This window comes from Pelodiscus sinensis, chromosome 3, assembly GCF_049634645.1.
Source record: "Pelodiscus sinensis isolate JC-2024 chromosome 3, ASM4963464v1, whole genome shotgun sequence".
NCBI lineage: Eukaryota > Metazoa > Chordata > Testudines > Trionychidae > Pelodiscus > Pelodiscus sinensis.
This window is the reverse complement of record NC_134713.1, coordinates 142,399,324-142,419,233: the sequence shown is the minus strand read 5'-3', so window position 1 is coordinate 142,419,233 and position 19,910 is coordinate 142,399,324. Positions and strand designations below refer to the sequence as shown.

The 19,910-nt window shown below is 49.4% G+C and overlaps 1 protein-coding gene across 3 annotated transcripts in view; it reads right to left on the bottom strand.

Moving 5' to 3' along the window:
* DNAH8 (dynein axonemal heavy chain 8) overlaps positions 1 to 19,910 on the bottom strand; it is a 615,913-nt gene that overhangs the window by 459,805 nt on the left and 136,198 nt on the right. For all 3 annotated transcript variants that reach the window (XM_075925079.1, XM_025186355.2, XM_025186358.2), the window contains 2 exons: positions 5,304 to 5,423; positions 4,840 to 4,975 (listed from right to left, as the gene is read on the bottom strand). In XM_075925079.1, coding sequence (XP_075781194.1) covers positions 4,840 to 4,975; positions 5,304 to 5,423 — 256 coding nt within the window. The remainder of the gene's footprint in view (positions 1 to 4,839; positions 4,976 to 5,303; positions 5,424 to 19,910) is intronic.

Below are 19,910 nucleotides of genomic sequence, written 5' to 3'. Positions count from 1 at the left end.
GAGAGATTAAAAAGACTTGGACTTTTTTGCTTAAAAAAGAGAGACTAAGGAGGGATATGATAGAGGACTATAAAATCATGGCTGGTGTGGGAAAAGTGAATAAGAAAGAGTTACTCACCTTGTGCAGTAATGGTGATTCTTCAAGATGTGGCCATTCTGGGTGAGGGTGTGTCCTCGCGCCTTCAATCAGAGACTTTTTCTAGAAGTTTCTACCACACCGTGCATGCGCTGAAGCACCCCCTTGTGCCATTGTAAGCACATGTGCAGCGTGGGTCCTCCTTTCCTTCTCTACCCATTGGAGCACAAGGCTCTAAAGCAGGGGAAGGAGGGAGGGTAGTGGAGCACCCATGGGGACACATCTCGAAGAACCACCATTACTACACAAGGTGAGTAACTCTTTCTTCTTCTTCAAGTGGTCCCCGTGGGTGCTCCACTTTGGGTGACTACAGAGCAGTTGTCGGCTCACGGAGGTAGGTTTGGAGCCATGTGGTAGTCACTGTAGATAGTACTGCATGTCCCACTGCCATGGAAGATGCAATGGAGGTGGAGAGAGCGTAATGCTGAGCAAATGTGTGGTCAGATGACCTGATGGCGGTGTTGCAGATATCTTGAAGAGGAACATTGCTAAGGAAGGCAGTTGTGGAAGACATTGCCCTGGTGGAATGAGCTGTGATGGTTTCAGGTAAGTCTTTATTACATAACATATAACATGTTCGAATACAGGAGGTGATCCATTTTGAAATTCTCTAAGATGAGACTGCCTATCCTCTAGATCGCTCAGCGTAGGACAGAAACAGCCTAAGGGAGGCTCTCCAGGGTCTAGTTCAGTCCACATAACACACCAGTGCTCTCTGGACGTCGAGTGTGTGCCATGCGGCCTGAACTGGATCGGCATGTGGCTTAGGAAAAAAGGCAGGTAAGTGTATGGGTTCGTCGACGTGGAAGGGGGAAAGTACTTTGGGAAGGAACTTTGGGTGGAGTCGGAGTATTGCTCTGTCCTTCGTGAACACCGTTTAAGGGGGATCAGCCATCAAGGCTGCGAGTTCGCTTACCCTCCTACTGGAGGTTATCATGACCAGGAAGGACACCTTCATGGAAAGATGAGTACAAAAGCAGGTGGCTAGACATTCAAATGGTGGCTCTGTCAAACTTTTTAGAACGTGGTTCAGATCCCAGATGGGGACTGGCGGGCGGATGGGTGGGAAAGTGTTTTGCAAACCCATATGGAACTGTTTTGTTAACTGATTATTGAGGAAGGAAACCGCATCAGTAGGATGATGAAAAGCTGCTATGGCAGCAGTGTGGACCCTGATAGTGCTAAGAGCGAGGCCTGACTGTTTCAGGGATAATAAGTAGTCCAACAAAGTAGGGAGGGGAGTAGACTCCAGATTTGTTGTGTGTAAATGATTATACCAATGAGAAAATCTATTCCGTTTATATAGGTATGTTTTCCTAGTGGATTGTCTTCTACTGTTGATCAGTATCTCTTTCACCGGCTCCGAACAGGTATTCTCAGCATCATGGAGCCATGAAGGAGCCAAGTGGAGATGGAGCTTGTGGAGTTCTGGATGGAGAGTCCTCCCGTAGTTCTGTGACAGGAGGTCGTGGTAGAGTGGGAAGGCATACGGGTCCATTATCGCCATCTTGCGAAGATAAGGATACCACGTCTGGGACATGCCGGTGCCACTAGTATGACTCATGCCTGGTCTGTCCTGATCTTGTTGAGGTCTTTGTGAAGGAGGGGAAAGGGAGGGAAGGCGTAAAGGAGAGGAGTGTCCCATGTGATGGAAAAGGCCCAGAGAGGGTGATAGAATTGAGAAAAGCTGGTTGCAAGTGGTGGTGGAATGGCTTTCTGGTTCTCGACCTGTTTTTCAAACCTGCTGTTTGTTTGCAGGGGGTGGGTTGCAGAGGAGTGCTGTTGATGTTGGCATTGAGGTCTACAATGCTGTGGACTTTGCTTTTGAAGGAAGTCATATCTGGTCCATTGTCTAAAGGGATCCCTGGACTGCTGGTAGGTCTGGTACCTCGTTCTCTTAAAGGTGGGAGTGTACATTCCCAGGGTCCTGATGGTGGTACGGGAATCCTTCATGGAATGCAACACCTCGTCCATCTTGCCTGCAAATAGGTTGGTCTTATCAAATGGTAGATCCTCGATCTTCTGTTGTAAATCCCTGGGGACCCTTGATGCCTGAAGTCAGGAGATCCTTCATAGAACAATTGTGGATGCTGTAATATGGGCCACAGTGTCTTCCATGTCCATAGCGGACTTTAGGGCGGTATGGGAGACGGTGTGGCCCTCCTGCATAATGTTGAGTAGAGTTGGTCTCATGTTCTCGGAGGTGTTGGAGCAGATCCTGTAGTTTGGAATAATTGGCATGGTCATAGTCCATGAGAATCGCCATATAATTTGCTGCTCTGAGAAGCAAAGTGGCAGAGGAGTAGACCTTGTGGCCCATGATGTCAACTTTCTTGTGGTCTCTGTCTTGTGGAGTGGTTCTAAGGTTAGGTTGTCTTCCCTTATGCCGAACAGAGTGCACTACTAATGAGTTTGGAGGGGGATGAGTAAAAAGAAAGTCCACGTCTTTGGGGGTAATAAAGTATTTGCGGTCAGCCCTTTTGTTTTTCAGGGTAATGGAAGGAGGAGTCTGCCAGATGTTATCGTCAGGGTCCATAATAGCCTCGTCCATGGGGAGTGCTATTCTGGAGGTAGTGGGAGGTTGCAATGTGCGTAGAAGACGGTATTGCTTCACTTGCATCTCCTAAAGGTGTCGCTCCTGCGCCAAGGTCACTCTTTTGAAAAGGTCTTGGAGAGAGGGTGGGAGAGGCGAGGGGGAAACCTAGGAGGAGGGAGCTAGAAGGGAAGCAAGGGGAAGAAGGGGGAGGGGAAGCTCAGTGCTCAGGGGTGAGGGTCTCGGCGTCCCCGGGGGGATTGGGAGGAGAGTGCGGAGGTTGAGGTGGGGGGGTGGAGATTGAGGAGGGTGTGGAGGTTGAGAAGGAAGAGGTGGGGGGGCAAGAGTGGAAGGAGGAACAGTAGCTGGGGGGGCAGCAGGCGCAGGACTGGCATGGGGCAGCACTCTCTGCACCAGGGCCTGCAGACGGTGACAGATGGCACGACCATGGGCAAGCAGCTCCCGCTGGAACTCCCGGTTGTCCTACGCCCGCTGCTCCATGATCCGGGTCTGGGCTCGCAGGGCCTGCAGGTGCTGCTCTCTGTACCCCTGCCACATGGTGGTGGTCCTGCTGAAGCTGTGGGTGCGGGAGCACATCCTGGGCGGGGTGGTGTGCCCTGCATTAGACACCATGGCCTTAGCTTAAACATTCTTTAAAACAGAATCTTGCAGAAAAATATAATTGGTTTTACAAGGTATTTGAGATATGTTGAAGTTCCTTGATTCATAGTCATATTCAAGCCCAGTTTTCTGTTGCTTTTATTTTGTTTCTATAATATGATTGTAAGCTTTTCAGAGCAGGGACCATTGGATTAAGCATGCGCTTAACTCTTTCTAAGATCGCCACCTCCCATTGTTACCTCTTCAGAGATGTTCTGGTTTGGATTATGGTGCCTAAAATCATAATCCAAACTTAGTGGAAGCTGAGTCAACAAAAAAATTAATAAAGTTTTAATTACTTTAAAATATCATGTTATATATAGGAGATTTTCTTTTACATATTAGTACTTTAACTATTTGTACTATAATTTCTATTCAATATAACCTACATAACTAAAAATGTAAGGTAATACTAAGAGAATTATGCTTTACAAACCAATCACTTCCCCCACACTGCAAATAGATCCATAATGCAAACCCCTTCACCCCCACATCGGTCCACTGAAGTCATTCAGGTGCAGGCATCCGTGTGCAGGGCCACCAAGTTATATTGGCCCTTGGTGCCATGATCCACCAAAATGAGAGCATGGGTGCCCATCATAGACAAAGTTCAAGGCCAGGTCTCTCCTCCAGGCCTCTCTACCACTTATACACACCTCCCCCAGTGTGTCCTCTGATCCCACCTGCCACCCCAGGCCAATTCAAAAGGGCAACATAGCATTCTGACTGCACACTCTGCACCACTTTTCATTCCAGAAATGGCTGCCAGCACATCCCTGGCCCTTGTACCACCAGGAGCTGACCCTGTCCAACAGGAGATGCAGGTGCAGTGCCTGTGGGTAGAGGCACAAGGAGACCCTCCTAGCTCCCCCACCTAGGAGCCACTGCCAGAAAGGTGGTGGGTCACTTACTGGAGCCACACAAGTAAATGCCACCTCCCGACTGCACCCCAGTCTCCTGCCCCAAACTAGTGCCTACAATCCACACCCAAACTCCCTCCAAGAGCCCAATCCCTCACTCCTACTGCACCCAATCTCTCTCCCAGAGCCTGCACTCTGCACCCCTTCCCATATTGCAACCCCCTGCTCCAGCCTAAAGCCCCACACCCTGCACTGCTTCCTGCACCCAAACTTCATCCTAGAGCCCTCACCACATCCTACACCCAAACTCCCTCCCAGGATCCTAGGCAAGTGGGGGAGTGGAGGGCAGGACTTAAACTCTTTCTGGACTCTACCCCAAATTCTAGAAACTTGATAACCCTGTATCCCCTTTGCCCTTGCTACCCCTGTACTCCCACAAATCATGTGTAATTGTGGGAGCAGGACTATAATTTGCACATTTTAAAGACTTAAATTTTAAAAATATATGTAAGTTGATTTTCTGTAAATCTAGCAGTTATCAACAACATATAAGAACAAACAGCAATAAAACAGCATAACAGGTAGAGAACAAGGCTGATGTGAAAAACTTATACATATTTATTAGAAGTTTAACCTACCTAACTACTCACCATATTGTAGCTGTGAAATCTCCTTCACCCAAGCCACATGGTAGAGTACCTCAAATTCCACCAATACATAGGAAATTTTATTGAATAATCGAACCACTGCTTTACCTTCTGGATTTGCCAAGATATCTGAATTTTTCTATTAAAACATTGAAAATTAAAATTACAAACATATCAAAGAGTCATTTAACTTGAGTCAAAATTAAAATTGTTCAAAATTAATTACTATGAATAATTGAAGCTTCAAATTAAATGTATACGTAAAGCATTGTATCAAGTAGAGTATAATCCTAATTTATAACCTGCTGAAGTCAATAAGAGATTGGCCTAAACAATTAAAAAAGAAAACTCTCCTCCTTTTTAAAAAAGAATAGATTAAAAAGTGACAACTTCACTATTGTGCAAAGGATTGTTCTACGATTTATGAAATCTATAATTTTTCCTTACATCAGTAATAATCAACTTACATAGAAAAAATTGATTGGTTCACTTATCCGCCGGAAAAGTTGTCTCACCCACAGAATCTTTCCTGCTACAGGGGGCATGTTTCGGGCAAGAGGTGGGTCATCTTTTTGTGCCTGGTAAAGCTAAAATAAATTTACTATTACTAAATGCAAAGATTCACAATTTTTGGAAAATTAAAATGGTTTTCTTTAATATCACAGATTAATATCTCTTCCCTGGACAAAATGTAGGGATATAATGGAGCTGCCAGTAATACTTTCTTCACCAAAAAATGATTACTTACCTTGTAATAGTTGTTCTTCGAGATGTGTTGCTCATGTTCATTCCTGTTCAGTGTGTGCACAACATGTGCATGGATACCGGAGCTTTTTTACTTAGCAGTATCCATCAGGCCAGCCATGGAGCTCCCTGGAGTGGTGCTTACATATCTATGCATATTTTCCCCTGCTGGCCCTCCACCCCCTCAGTACCTTCTTTCTGGACTCTTCCAAGGAAGGAGAGGAAGGTGGGATTTGGAATGGACATGAGCAACACATCTCAAAGAAAAACAGTTACAAGGTAAGTAACCATTTTTTCTTCTTCAAGTGCTTGTTCATGTCCATTCCAGTTTAGGTGACTATCTAGCAGTACCACAGGAGGAGGGCTCAGAACCCTATTCTGCAATAGATTGCAACACAGCGGCTGTATGGAGACTGCAGGCTTCTTTTGGAAGAAGTTTTTCTGGAGGAGATCTTCTGATAAAATTTCTTCTGAAAGAGAATATCCACACTGCCAAAGCGCATCAAAAAAGTGATCTGCTATTTCGAAAGATAGCGTCCACACTGAATGGATGCTATCTCATATTTAAGCTGTGATTACTATGGATGGAGTGGCCACCAGAGCACTTGTGCTTTTTCCTCTTTCCTCTTCTTTCGAAAGAACTTCCTCTTCCCCATCCACACATGAGTTTTCCGAAAGAGCTCTTTTGGAAAAAGGCTTCTTTCTCGTAGAAAGAGATTTACCAATGTCAGAAAAACCCTTCTGTTCTTTTGATTTTTTTCAAAAGAATGTGATTGCAATGTGGACATAAGTGAAGTTTTTTTGAAAAACATCCGTTTTTCAAAAAAAAAACTCTGTTGTGTAGACATTGCCAGCCCTACCAAAGACTGCATCATCTCTAGCCTGCTGTGCAATAGTGTAATGGGTTTTAAACATATGAATGGAGGACCACATGGCCGCCCTGCAGATCTCGAGGATCAGCACCTTCGTGACAAATACCTTTGATGAGGCCTGCGCCCTCATGGAATGGGCCGTAAGCGGGGGCACCATCTGTCCCATGAGTTCATTACAGATACTGATGTAGGAAGTGATCAATGAAGAAAAGCACTGGGCCAACACCGGGAGACCCCTCATTCTTTCCACTATAGAAATAAAGTTGTGGTGACCTCCTAAACTCTCTTGCTAAGAAGGCGAAGGCCCTCCTCACGTCTAGGGAATGCAGGGATTGCTCCCTAGGTGTTGTGTGGAGTTTTGGAAAGAAAACAGGGAGGTAAATGTCCTGGGCCTTGTGGAAATGTGACACGACTTTGGGCAGGAATGATGGGTGGGGGCGAAACCTAACCCTATCCTTAAAGAAAACCGTATAAGGGGGGGTATTGTGATGGGGTGAAGCAACCCCGCATTGGGCAAGAGCCCCCAAAGTACAGGGGAGGAAGAAAGGAGAGTTGGAAGCCCTCCCGAGATGGTGGCAGGGGAACACGCCACCGACTCATGCTATACGATTACTGAGACAGGCGTCCCAGCAGGACGCGCTGAAGTGCATAACAGCCAAAGATCGAGAAAGGGAGAGGAGAGGAGTCTAGAGGATGCCAGTGCATGCGCCTCAAGAAGGGAGGGACTGCCGCATCATGCTCTGCGCACTGACATGATGGCAATCAGGAAGACCAACTTTAGGGTGAGAGTCTGGAGAGGTATGGTGGCTAGAGGTTCAAAGGGCGGTGTTGTCAAGATGGAGAGTACCAAGTCCAGATTCCACAGCGGGGTGGGAGCGCACAGAGGAAGGTTTAGATTTAATTGCCCTTTGAGAAACCTCTTAGTGAGGGGGTAAGCGAAGAGTGAAATTCCCTCTATTGACTGTCGGAATGCAGTCAGTGCCGCGAGATGGACTCTTAAAGATGATAAGGCCAGTCCACTCTGTTGCAGGAGGATGATGGAAATCGGGACCATTTGAGGATCAAGGTTGCATTCAGAACACCAGGAAGTAAAACATCGCCATTTGGAAAGGTAAGTGACACGTGTGTTTTGTTTCCTACTATGCATAAGAACATCCTTGACACGGTCCAAACATAGGGCCTCGGAGGCATCTAACCAGCTAGGTACCAGGCTGAGATGTCAAGAGTATGTAATTGTGGGTAAAGGAGAGAGCCTCGCTTCTGGGTCAGAAGGTTCTGGATAAACGGTAGGTAATATGGTGGATGTTATGCCAGTCGCATGAGAATTGGATACCAATGCTGGCGAGACCACTCCAGCGCTATCAGGATGACCAAGGCTTTGTCGAACTTCATCTTCTGAAGGACTCTGAAGATAAGTGGGAAAGGCGGAAAAGCATACATGAGGGGACTGTTCCAACTGAGGAGAAAGGCGTCTCCTAAGGAGTAGAGACGTAGGCCCGCTCTGGAATAGAATCAGAACTTTCTGTTGCTGGCAATGGTAAATAGGTCTATTCGACGGGGAACCCCAACGGCGAAAAACGGAATGGAGAACATCCCGATAGATTTCCCATTCGTGGTCCTGCTGAGGGAATCCGCTATCGTGTTGCTGATGCCAGGAAGAAGAAGTTACTCACCCTGTGAAGTAACGATTGTTCTTCGAGATGTGCCCCGTGGGTGCTCCACTCTAGGTGTCGGGTCCCGTCCCGGCGCCGCGGCTTGGAGAATTTTCATAGCTGTGTCCCGCCAGCCCGCGCATGCGCGCTCCTTCAAAGCGCCGTTCGCGCCTTTGATCAGCCACGCGCAGGCTGGCAACCGCCAGTTCCTCTCAACCGCTCATCTGAAAGAGAGAAAAAAAAAGGAACCCAGAGCGGGGAGGAAGGGCGGGTCATGGAGCACCCACGGGGCACATCTTGAAGAACAATCGTTACTTCACAGGGTGAGTAACTTCTTCTTCTTCTTCGAGTGGCCCCGTGGGTGCTCCACTCTAGGTGACTCCGGAGCAGTACCTAAAAAGAGTCCAGAGCGCTCCGAAATTAGGTTTTATGATCACGACTAAGTACTGCCGTAGCTACCGAAGAGTCTGAAGCGAGGTGGTCAATTATAGCATAATGTCTCATAAAAGTGATATTAGAGGACCATGTCGCTGCCCTGCAAATGTCCCGGAACGGGACTCCCTTCAGGAAGGCCATAGTAGTGGAAACTGCTCTAGTGGAGTGGGCCTTTGGAGTGTTTGGCAGGGGTTTCCCTCGTATAGAATGGCACATGGATATGCATGAAACAATAAGTCTCGAAATACGTTGAGAGGTCAATGGTTGGCCTTTAGAACGGTTTGCCAATGACACTATTAAGCAGTCCGTTTTTCTAAAGTCGCACGTTCTATCGATGTAGAATGCCAAAGCTCTCCTTACATCCAGCATATGCCATATTGCTTCTTGCGCTGAGGCATGGGGTTTAGGGAAGAAGCACGGAAGAACCACTGGTTCATTGATGTGAAACTCAGATGACACCTTTTGGATAAACGCTGGGTGGGCTCTCAAGGTGACTGAGTCTTTAGAAAAAACTGTATAGGGAGACGAAGCCATGAACGCTGCTATCTCACTGACCCTACGAGCTAAGGTAAGGGCTAGGAGAAACAAAAGCTTGGTGGTAAGTATGTGTAACGGAATAGTGGCTAGAGGCTCAAAGGGAGGATGAGATAGAGCTTCCAATACTAAATCCAGGTTCCACGAAGGTGGAGGGGGTCTGCGGGGTGGGTTGATGTTCGCGACCCCCTTTAGGAATCTTTTCGTACTAGGGTGTGAAAATATAGAAAAAGAGTCGTCCATGTGATGAAAGGCATTAATCGCTGCCAAATGTACCCGTAGGGAAGCTATGGCCAGACCATTATCCTGTAGTTGCAAAATGTACTCTAATATACGAGGTAAAGGTGTGGAATAGGGGTCCAGGTTGTTAGCCGCACACCATGCCTGGAATCTGGCACACTTAGCTATATAAGTAGCTCGCGTAAAATCTTTCCTGCTATGTATCAATACCTTCTTGACCCGCTGGGAACAACACTGTTCGAAACTGCTAAACCAATGAGCATCCATGCTGTGAGGTGTAGCGTCTCGGGTTTCGGATGGCGTAGAGATCCGTTGTTCTGGGTCAAGAGATTTGGAAGGAGAGGTAGGGGGTACGGTGCCCTTGCCAACATCTGACGGAGCATTGAGAACCAAGGTTGACAAGCCCACGCTGGGGCTATAAGAATTACTCGAGCCCCCTCTATGCTGATTTTCTCGAGAACCTTGGGTATGAGAACAACTGGGGGAAAGGCATACAACAGCATCCGTCCCCAGTGGAGAAGGAAGGCGTCTCCTAGTGACTGACGTCCTATTCCCGCTCTCGAGCAATAGGTGGGGCATTTCCTGTTGTTTTCTGTGGCAAACAAGTCTATTGTCGGAAACCCCCACCGTACGAATATATGGTTTAAAACCTCTGTGCAGAGTTCCCACTCGTGGTCATGGGGAAAACGTCTGCTGAGTGAGTCCGCTACTAAGTTGTCGGTACCCGGAAGGCAGGATGCTACTAGGATGGTGTTGTTGTGAATACACCAATTCCATAACCGGACCGCCTCCGCACATAGAGAACGAGATCGGGCGCCTCCCTGTCTGTTGATATAAAACATAGTTGTCATGTTGTCCGTCATGATTCTGGTAGTTGTATCCCGTATGTGGGACTGAAAATGCTTGGAAGCATGTCATACCGCCCGCAACTCGAATATGTTGATGTGTAACATCATTTCTTGAGTTGACCAGCGACCCCGAATCGTCAGGTTGTCCATGTGCGCCCCCCAGCCTGTGAGGGAAGCATCTGTAGTTATCTGTCTTGTAGGCTGCGGACGATGAAATGGGATGCCCGTGAGGAGATTGTCCGGTTTGGCCCACCACTGAATAGACTCTCGAACATGTTGGGGTACCACCAACAGTTTGTGGATTTTGTCTTTTGCCGGACTGTAAACCATGGTCAACCAATGTTGGAGGCAACGAAAATGTAATCTTGCGTTTTGTACGACTACGGTGGAAACCGCCATGTGGCCCATCAGTTGTAAACATACGCGTGCAGGAATTGTGGGAGCATGCATGACAGTATGTACAAGATCTTGAATTGCCACAAAACGCTGCAACGGTAGGTACGCCCGTGCCACGGTTGAGTCGAGCCGTGCACCTATAAAAACCAGGTCTTGGCACAGAATTAGTAATGACTTTTTTACATTTATGAGGAGGCCCAGGGAGGCAAATTCGCTGGACACTGTCTGCACCATATGACATGCCTCCACATATGTTGAACCCCTGATTAGACAGTCATCTAAGTAAGGGAATATTGTCACTCCCATCCTGCGTAAATGAGCCACCACTACGGCTATAGTTTTGGTGAAGACCCAGGGGGCACATGCCAATCCGAACGGTAGAACCCGGTACTGAAAATGTTCATTCCCTAATTGGAACCGAAGAAAACGTCTGTGGGCCATGTGAATAGCAACGTGGAAATAAGCATCCTGCAGGTCGAGGACTGCAAGCCAATCTCCCTTGTTCAATGACAGGATGATAGTTGATAAGGTCACCATCTTGAATCGGCATTTCCGAAGGTGGCGGTTTAACCTTCGAAGATCTAAGATGGGTCTCCAGCCTCCCGATTTCTTTGGGGTGAGAAAATATCGGGAATAAAAGCCTTTTCCCCAAAATTGTTTGGGTACTCTCTCTATTGCCCCGATTGCGAGTAAGCGAAGAACTTCTTGTTTCAGTAGTTGCTCGTGAGAAGGGTCCCTGAAAAGGGACGGGGTGGGTGGGGTGGAGGGGGGAATGGAGAGAAAAGGAATTGAGAGGCCGTACTTTACCACTTCTAGTACCCATCTGTCTGTGGTGATGTTGGACCACTGGTAGTGATATGATTTTAGTCGATGGTGAAAGAGATGAGGATTTTCGTTCTGTGCATTGACCAAGGGAAGCGTGCTCGCAACCTCAACGGGGAAGTCAGATCTGCTGTTTGGCTGAAGATTGATTGACTGCACGATTTTGTTGGGGTCGTTTCCGTTGAGGACGCTGCCTAGGACGCTGATTATCCGACATGCATGTCTGTTGTCTGGGAAAATTAAAATCGTACCTTCTCTGATAAGGGTAATAGCGTCTACGCTTAAAATTGGGCGTGTACATCCCCAATGTACGTAGGGTGGCACGAGAATCCTTGCCTGAATGGAGGACTTTGTCAGTATTTGCTGCGAAAAGCTTAATCTTATCAAAGGGGAGATCTTCAACATTACTTTGCATCTCCTTTGGTGCTCCCGCAGACGAAAGCCATGATGATCTCCTCATTGCGATACCCGTAGCCGTGGCCCGTGCTGCTGTGTCGGCCACGTCCATTGCAATCTGCAATGCGGTGCTACATGCTGCGTATCCTTCCTGTACTATCGCTTTCAATAGAGGTTTCTTCGCGTCAGGAAGATGATGTAATAATTCCCTTAGCTTTGAATAATTATCAAAGTTGTGATTTGATAAATGAGCCGAGTAGTTTGCAATATGTAACAGAAGTGTGGCTGAAGAATAGACCTTTCTACCAAATACATCCAACTTCTTATTGTCTTTATCAGGGAGAGCGTTTTTGTACTGTGGCGCTTTGGTCCTTCGCTGTGCTGCGTCAACCACTAACGAATTGGGCTGAGGGTGATTGAATAGAAAATCTAACCCCTTTGCCGGCACAAAGTATTTCTTGTCGGCCTTTTTACTGGTAGGAGTAACTGAAGTTGGTGTTTGCCATATCTCGTCCGCCACTTCCATGATCGCTTCGTCAATTGATAAGGCGATCCTTGCACGCTGTTGTGGACGGAGGTTATTTAAGAGACAGTGTGTTTTCACCGGAACATCTGCCAGCTGTATTTCTTGCGTGCCTGCTACTCGTTTAAACAGGTCTTGGAATTGTTTTAGATCGTCTGGTGGAGACAATTCACCTGGACAAACTGCCTCATCTGGTGAGGAAGATGTGCAGTCCGCTGGAGAGGTTTCTGGCTTGGGGTCCTCTGTGTCAGACAGCTGTCCTTCTTCCAGCTCGGAGTGATCCTGCTGGACAGATTGGCTTGTCGATGGAGGTGGTGAGGTTAACTGTTGTGGTTGTTGAGGTAAGTATTGTGTGACTGGTGAGCGACAGTTACAGGATGATCCCCTAAGTGAAGATAATCTATGTTCACGATGGGTACCGCTGTCGCACGAACGATAGTAGTGCCCGTAGTAGTGCTCAGAATGTGACGGAGAAGAATGGCGCGATGAATGTGCGCTACTGTGTTGAATGTAATAGACGCGGCGTGGAGAGCGTCTAGAGGACCCATATCTGGATGACCGACCCGGTGAACGAGATCGTGAACGAGATCGCCGTGCTTCTAGATATACCGTGTCTCTATAATCGCGCAGCCTGTATGCAACATGGATCGGGGAGACACTATAGTCCCGATACCGTGTACGCCTTGGTGGCGACGGAGATGGTCCTGGTGAGAAGACTGGGGAGGCAGATCTGTCCCTCCCATGAGTCTTTGATAGAGCTTTCCTAGGCATTAAGGCACTGTCAGTTTCCATGGCAACTGGGGAGCTCCGCGCAGAGTGAAGACAGAGCGGTGCCGGGGAGATCAGCTGTAGCTGCTCTGCTGACGGTGCCGATAGAGTGCTCGGTGCCGACGTGGTTAAAGTTGCCGGTGGCGCCTTGTCAGGAATGTGCACGGCTGGGTCCGGTGCCGCCAATGTCGGTGCCGTCACAAGCGGTGCCGCTGGAGCCCACACCGCTGACGCCGAAACCTCTGAGCCCGGCACCGGCTGGCTTGTCAGTTTCAGCGTTAGCGCTGTACCGCCAGCCGGCGAAGCTGAAGCCAGTGCCGCCGAAGCCGGCGCTGAAGCAGCCCGAGCCCTCAGTGTTTGCGATCCCCTATCACCGGGGTCAGTAGAGCAGCGGGACTCCGCGGGGGTCAATTTGGAGGCTGCCGAAGCCCCTGAGACTGCCAGAGGGAGGGAACGAGCCGGGGACGGCTTTGCTCTCTTTGAAGTTAGCGGTCTAGGAGAAGTCGCTCTCCTCTTGGACTCAGAAGTTTTTGCTGCGGTTGAAGCTGGTACCATATCAGGCTGCAGCGCTTTGTCAAAGGACATCATCCGGAGCTTTAATTCTCGCTCTCTGCGGGCTCTGGAGGTAAGCTTGCAGCAATGGGTGCACTTTTGAGGAACGTGCGATTCATTCAGGCACCTTATGCAAGTGGCATGACCATCAGCCGCCGGCATAGCTTCGCGGCAAACTGAACATTTCTTAAAAGAAGAAGTTACTCACCCTGTGTAGTAACGATGGTTCTTCGAGATGTGTCCCCGTGGGTGCTCCACTCCAGGTGTCGGGTCCCGTCCCGGCGCCGCTGGTCGGAAAAACTTCTATAGCCGTAGCCGAGCCGGACCGCGCACGCGCGGACGCAGCGCACGGCGTTCGCGCCTTTGCAACGGACCGGCTCCCCCTTGTCAGTTCCTCTCACCGCTCGGTCTCTGAAAGATAAAGCAGAAAGCCCCGGAGCGGGGAGGAGGGTGGGGCGTGGAGCACCCACGGGGACACATCTCGAAGAACCATCGTTACTACACAGGGTGAGTAACTTCTTCTTCTTCTTCGAGTGGTCCCCGTGGGTGCTCCACTCCAGGTGAGTATAAAGCAGTAACCCAGAAAGCGCTCCGGGTCAGTTATTCTCTACTGTGGACAGGACTGCAGAGGCTACCGCGGTATCTGAAGCCCACCTCTTAGTTACGGCATAATGCCGTGCGAAAGTTGCGCTAGAGGCCCAGGTAGCTGCCCGGCAGATATCCGCAAGGGGAATACCCTTTGCAAAGGCAGTGGTAGTCGCTACTGCACGCGTAGAATGAGCCCGAGGTAAAACAGGTAGAGGCTTATTCCTAAGCGAGTGGCATTTCGTAATACAGAGAGTGATGAGATTTGCAATGCGTTGAGCGGAAAGCGCTTTGCCCTTTGATCTAGGTGCCAAAGATACCAACAGCCTGTCAGTGCGTCTCCATTGACGTGTTCTATCTATATAGAAAGAGAGCGCACGTCGGACATCGAGCGTGTGAAACAGAGCGTCCCTAGTTGAAGAATGAGGCTTGGGATAAAAAGTCGGGAGGACCACAGGCTCATTAATATGGAAGGAAGAACAGACTTTGGGAATAAAATCTGGGTGTAATCGCAGCGTCACTGTATCTTTGGAAAAAACCGTAAAAGGAGGGCTTGCCATCAACACCCCCAGTTCACCTACCCTTCTTGCCGATGTAATTGCAAGGAGGAAGACTGTTTTCATTGTTAACATATGCAGAGAAACTGATGTCAAGGGCTCAAAAGGTGGGTACATAATGGTGTCCAATACTAAATCCAGATTCCAAGAAGGGGAAGGCGCCCTTCGTGGTGGATGAAAATTTAGGAGCCCTTTGAGGAACCTCTTTGTAATTGCATGGGAGAAGAGCGAGGAACCTACTATTGGCTGGTGAAAAGCACTGATGGCTGCCAAGTGCACTCTTAGGGACGATAGTGCCAGCCCTGAAGTCCGTAAGTGAAGGATGTAGTCCAAAACGTGTTGTAGAGGAGATGAGAGAGGGTGTATGTTGTTTTGAATGCACCAGTTAGCGAATCTCCGCCATTTCGCAAGGTACGTGTTCCTCGTAGAGTCTTTCCTACTGTGTAGAAGTATTGTCTTGACCTGCTCAGAACAGAGATTTTCATCCCCTTTTAACCACTGAGGAGCCACGCCGTCAAATGCAACGCCTGCAGTCTGGGGTGTAACAGCGTGCCTCGTTCCTGAGTAAGGAGGTCTTGGTGAAGAGGAAGAGGGTAAGGTGGTTGAACTGACATTCTGTGTAAGAATGGATACCAGGCTTGCCTGGGCCACGCTGGCGCTAGCAAAATGACAGTCACCGCTTCTAAGCTGATTTTCTCCAGTGTCCTGGAGATAAGCACTGTGGGGGGAAAAGCATACAGCAGTGTCTTCTTCCATGTGATCAGAAGTGCATCGCCGAGAGAGCCCTTGCCGAGCCCTGCTCTCGAGCAATACAGGCGACATTTCTTGTTGTTGTATGTTGCGAATAGGTCTACCTGTGGAATCCCCCATTTCTGAAATACCACAGAAAGTACATCTGTCCTTATCTCCCACTCGTGATCCGTGGGGAACTGTCTGCTGAGAGAGTCTGCAATTACATTGGCGGTGCCAGGTAAGTACGACGCTGCTATGGTCACGTTGTTCTGTATGCACCAGTTCCAACATCGCACTGCTTCGGCGCATAGGGATCGTGACCGTGCTCCTCCTTGTCTGTTGACATAATACATTGCAGCTATATTGTCCGTCAGTATCCTCACTGTCAGACCTCTGATGTGGGGAAGAAAATGTTTGCATGCGTAGAAGATTGCCCGAAGCTCCAACAGATTTATGTGCAGACGCCTTTCGCTGGGAGACCATTTGCCCTGAATTCGTTCGCTGCCCATGTGGGCCCCCCAGCCGATGAGTGAGGCATCCGATGTTATCTGTACCGATGGTTGTTGTCGATGGAATGGAACCCCTGGCAGAAGGTTTTGCTTTTTCGTCCACCACTGCAGGGATCTTTGGACATGCGGAGGTAGGCATACTACCTTTTGGATGTCGTGCCTCACAGGGACATAAACTGTGGACAACCAATGTTGGAGACCCCTCAGGTGGAGGCACGCATGAGGAACTACAGCAGTGGCCGCTGCCATGTGGCCCAGGAGACGCAGGCAATTGTGTACCGATACCATGATGTTGCTGGTTAGTATGGTCACGAGATCCTTGATCGCTTGAAACCTTTCGTGAGGTAAGTAAGCTCTTGCCGTGCGTGAATCGAGGTTTATCCCTATAAACTTTATGAATTGCGTCGGAATAAGTGTTGATTTTTTTCTGTTGAGGAGGAGGCCGAGTGACTCGAACGTTTGTTCTACCGTCGCCACCATCTGTGATGCCTCTCGCTGCGTGGCACCTTTTATTAAACAGTCGTCCAGGTATGGATATATTATCACCTGTAACCGACGCAGATGAGCTGCCACGACAGCCAGGGTTTTTGAGAAGGCTCTGGGTGCTGAAGCCAGACCGAATGGTAGAACCCGATACTGAAAATGATCGTGACCTATCACAAATCGCAGAAAACGCCTGTGCGCGGGATGTATTGTGATGTGAAAATACGCATCTTGTAAATCGAGGGCAGCGAACCAATCGTTGACATCGAGGGATGGGATTATGGAAGTCAGTGTCACCATTTTGAAGCGCTGTCTGCGAAGATAACGATTCAGACGTCTTAGATCGAGAATGGGTCTCCAGCCCCCCGTTTTCTTTTCCGTTAGAAAGTATCTGGAATAGAACCCTCTTCCCCTGAACTGATCGGGGACCCTCTCTATCGCTCCGATGTCCAGGAGGTGATGGACTTCCTGTCGCAGGAGATCCTCGTGAGATGGGTCCCTGAAAAGGGACGGGGAGGGTGGGGTGGTGGGAGGGATGGAAGTGAAAGGAATGGTGAAGCCGCTGCTTATGACTTCCAGAACCCACTTGTCCGATGTTATTGCGACCCATTGTTGATAGTAGGGTCGTAAGCGGTGGTGAAAAATGGGTTTTGTCTGTTGAATGACGATTGGTATGATGCGCTTGCCCCCGACAAGGGAGTCAAACTTGCTGTTTTGAGGCGGGCGTGCCCGTCACCCTGGGTGGTGGTGGACGCCTCCGTTGAGGGTGCTGTCTAGGTCGCGATTGGTCGAACGGACGATTTGTTTGCCTCCGAGACTGATAATCGTACCGTCTTTGGTATGGAAAATAACGACGGCGGCGGAATGGCGGTGCGTACATCCCCAGCGTCCGAAGTGTCGTTCTCGAATCTTTTCCCGTGTGAAGCACCTCATCTGTCTTTTCTGCAAACAATCTCACCTTGTCAAACGGGAGGTCTTCTACCTTGGAGTGCAACTCCTTGGGCACTGCCGCCGTGGCGAGCCAAGAAGAGCGCCTCATGGACACCGCTGTTGCCACTCCTCGAGCTGCTGTATCTGCTATATCCATGGCTATCTGAAGATTGGCCTTGGAACATGCATAGCCCTCCTTGAGGATCGATCGTAACAACTCTCTGTCCGCCTCCGATGATCTTTGGGACAGGTCTGTAAGTTTCGCTATACTGTCGAAGCTATGATTCGCCAACAGAGCTGTATAATTCGCTATGCGAAGAAGCAAGGTGGCCGATGTATAAACCTTTCGGCCAAATATGTCAAGTTTCTTTGCTTCTTTATCAACCCCTGCATTCTTCAATTGTGGGTTCTTAGCCCTTTGGAGAGCTGCATCGACGACCAAGGAGTTTGGTTGCGGGTGAGTAAACAGAAATTCCGAGTCTTTGGATGCTATAAAATAACGCTTTTCCGCCGGCTTCGAAGTTGGTGGAGTCGAAGCCGGGGTATTCCAAATCTCTGCTGCTGATTGGAGGATCGCCTCGTCCATAGGAAGAGCAACCTTAGATTGTTGTTTGGGGTGCAAATTTCTCCAGAGTTTAAACTGCTTCGTTGGAGTGTCTGCTAACTGAACCTCTTGAGACTGGGCTACTCTCCTAAAAAGGTCTTGAAAGTCTTTAGTGTCGTCCGGGGGAGATGGATCCCCTTCAAACACTGCATCGTCTGGGGAAGATGTCGAAATATCTTTTTGAGTTACAGATCGTAATTGATCGTCCGTATCCGATATCTGGCCTTCCTCGGGCTCAGATAGCTGAACTGAAGGCGAAGGATTCTGGTGATTAGGCGATGCCCTCTTCCAGTGTTGAATTGGAGATGATTGACGTGCCTCATGAGGAGTATGGCAGCAGCAGTGATGAGAGCGAGAATGAGGTCTCCCATATCCCGAAACTGACCGGTGACTTCTATATTCAAAATGGTCAGGGGAAGACCTTCGCGAGGAATATCTGCTGTCATACCGCCTATGATAAGATCTAGGCGGAGAGTAGCTAGGTGAGCGGGATCTGTATGATGATTCCCGACGGTAGCAATGATATCGTTCCCGATGGTCAGAGTAACAAGATCTTGACCTACAGCGAGGAGAAGGCATTGTTGGGCTATGAGACAACGGAGGATGACTAGCCCTCAGTGACTGAGAAGGAGAAACTGAAGGCTGAGGTGAAGGTGAAATTGAATGCCTTCGTGCTGACTTTCTAGCAGCCTTTGTCGGGACTGCTGAGGCAGGGGAAGCCTCTCCCCCTTGCACTGATAAGGAACTGCTGGTAGGGGGAGGAATAATTTCGCCAGCATTGTCGGCAGGCATTAGCATCTTGCCCGGCACCGCAAGCAGATGGTCACTCGGTGCAGCTGCGGTAGCAGCATGATCTGCCGGTGCCGACTCGGCACGGTGGGGGGCGATCTGTCGGCCCCGTTCGTTCCGCTCCCCGGTGCCGTCAGGCAATGCGGTATCCGGTGCCGAGCACGGTGCCGGCTTGTCATGGTCCCCAATAGCCGTTTGCGGTGCCGCTCGATGCGGCTGGGTAGACTGTCGCGGCTCCAGCCCCTGTGGCGGTGCCGAGCGTTCCGCAGCGACCGGGCTCTCGGCGGGACGCGGAGCCGGTGCCGATAACGAGCGGCTTGCCGCTTGCGGCTTATGCGACCTGCCTGAGTGTGGTGCCGTGCCGGAGACACCCGGCTTGTGTCCCTGACCAGCCCGGGACAGCGAGGGAGGCGGGAGAGAGCGGGTGGGAGAAACTCTCTTCTTTTTTGATCCCAGCGCCTCAGGGGAATCTGACCTCTTCCTTTGCTCTATAGAGGACTTTGAGACCTGCCGCTCTGGAGGCTGTAAGGCTTTGTCACACAACAACAGTTTCAAGCGCATATCTCTATCTCTGCGTGCCCGCGGAGTCAATTTAGCGCAGTGAGTGCATTTTTGTGGCACATGCGCTTCTCCTAAGCATCTGACACAAGCTTCATGCCCGTCAGATGCTGGCATGGCTTCCTTGCAGAGAGCGCACCGTTTAAATCCCGGTGACCCAGGCATAATGTCTCGTTCTTGTCTTTTTGTCTTCTTTTTTTTTTTTTTTTTTATAGTAACGGCTCCTGTCTGAGGAGACAAACGGCGTTCCGCCAGCAACCACGGGCAGCTGAGAGGAACTGACAAGGGGGAGCCGGTCCGTTGCAAAGGCGCGAACGCTGGTACCATATCAGGCTGCAGCGCTTTGTCAAAGGACATCATCCGGAGCTTTAATTCTCGCTCTCTGCGGGCTCTGGAGGTAAGCTTGCAGCAATGGGTGCACTTTTGAGGAACGTGCGATTCATTCAGGCACCTTATGCAAGTGGCATGACCATCAGCCGCCGGCATAGCTTCGCGGCAAACTGAACATTTCTTAAAACCGGGGGATCCCGGCATTGTTAGGAGTG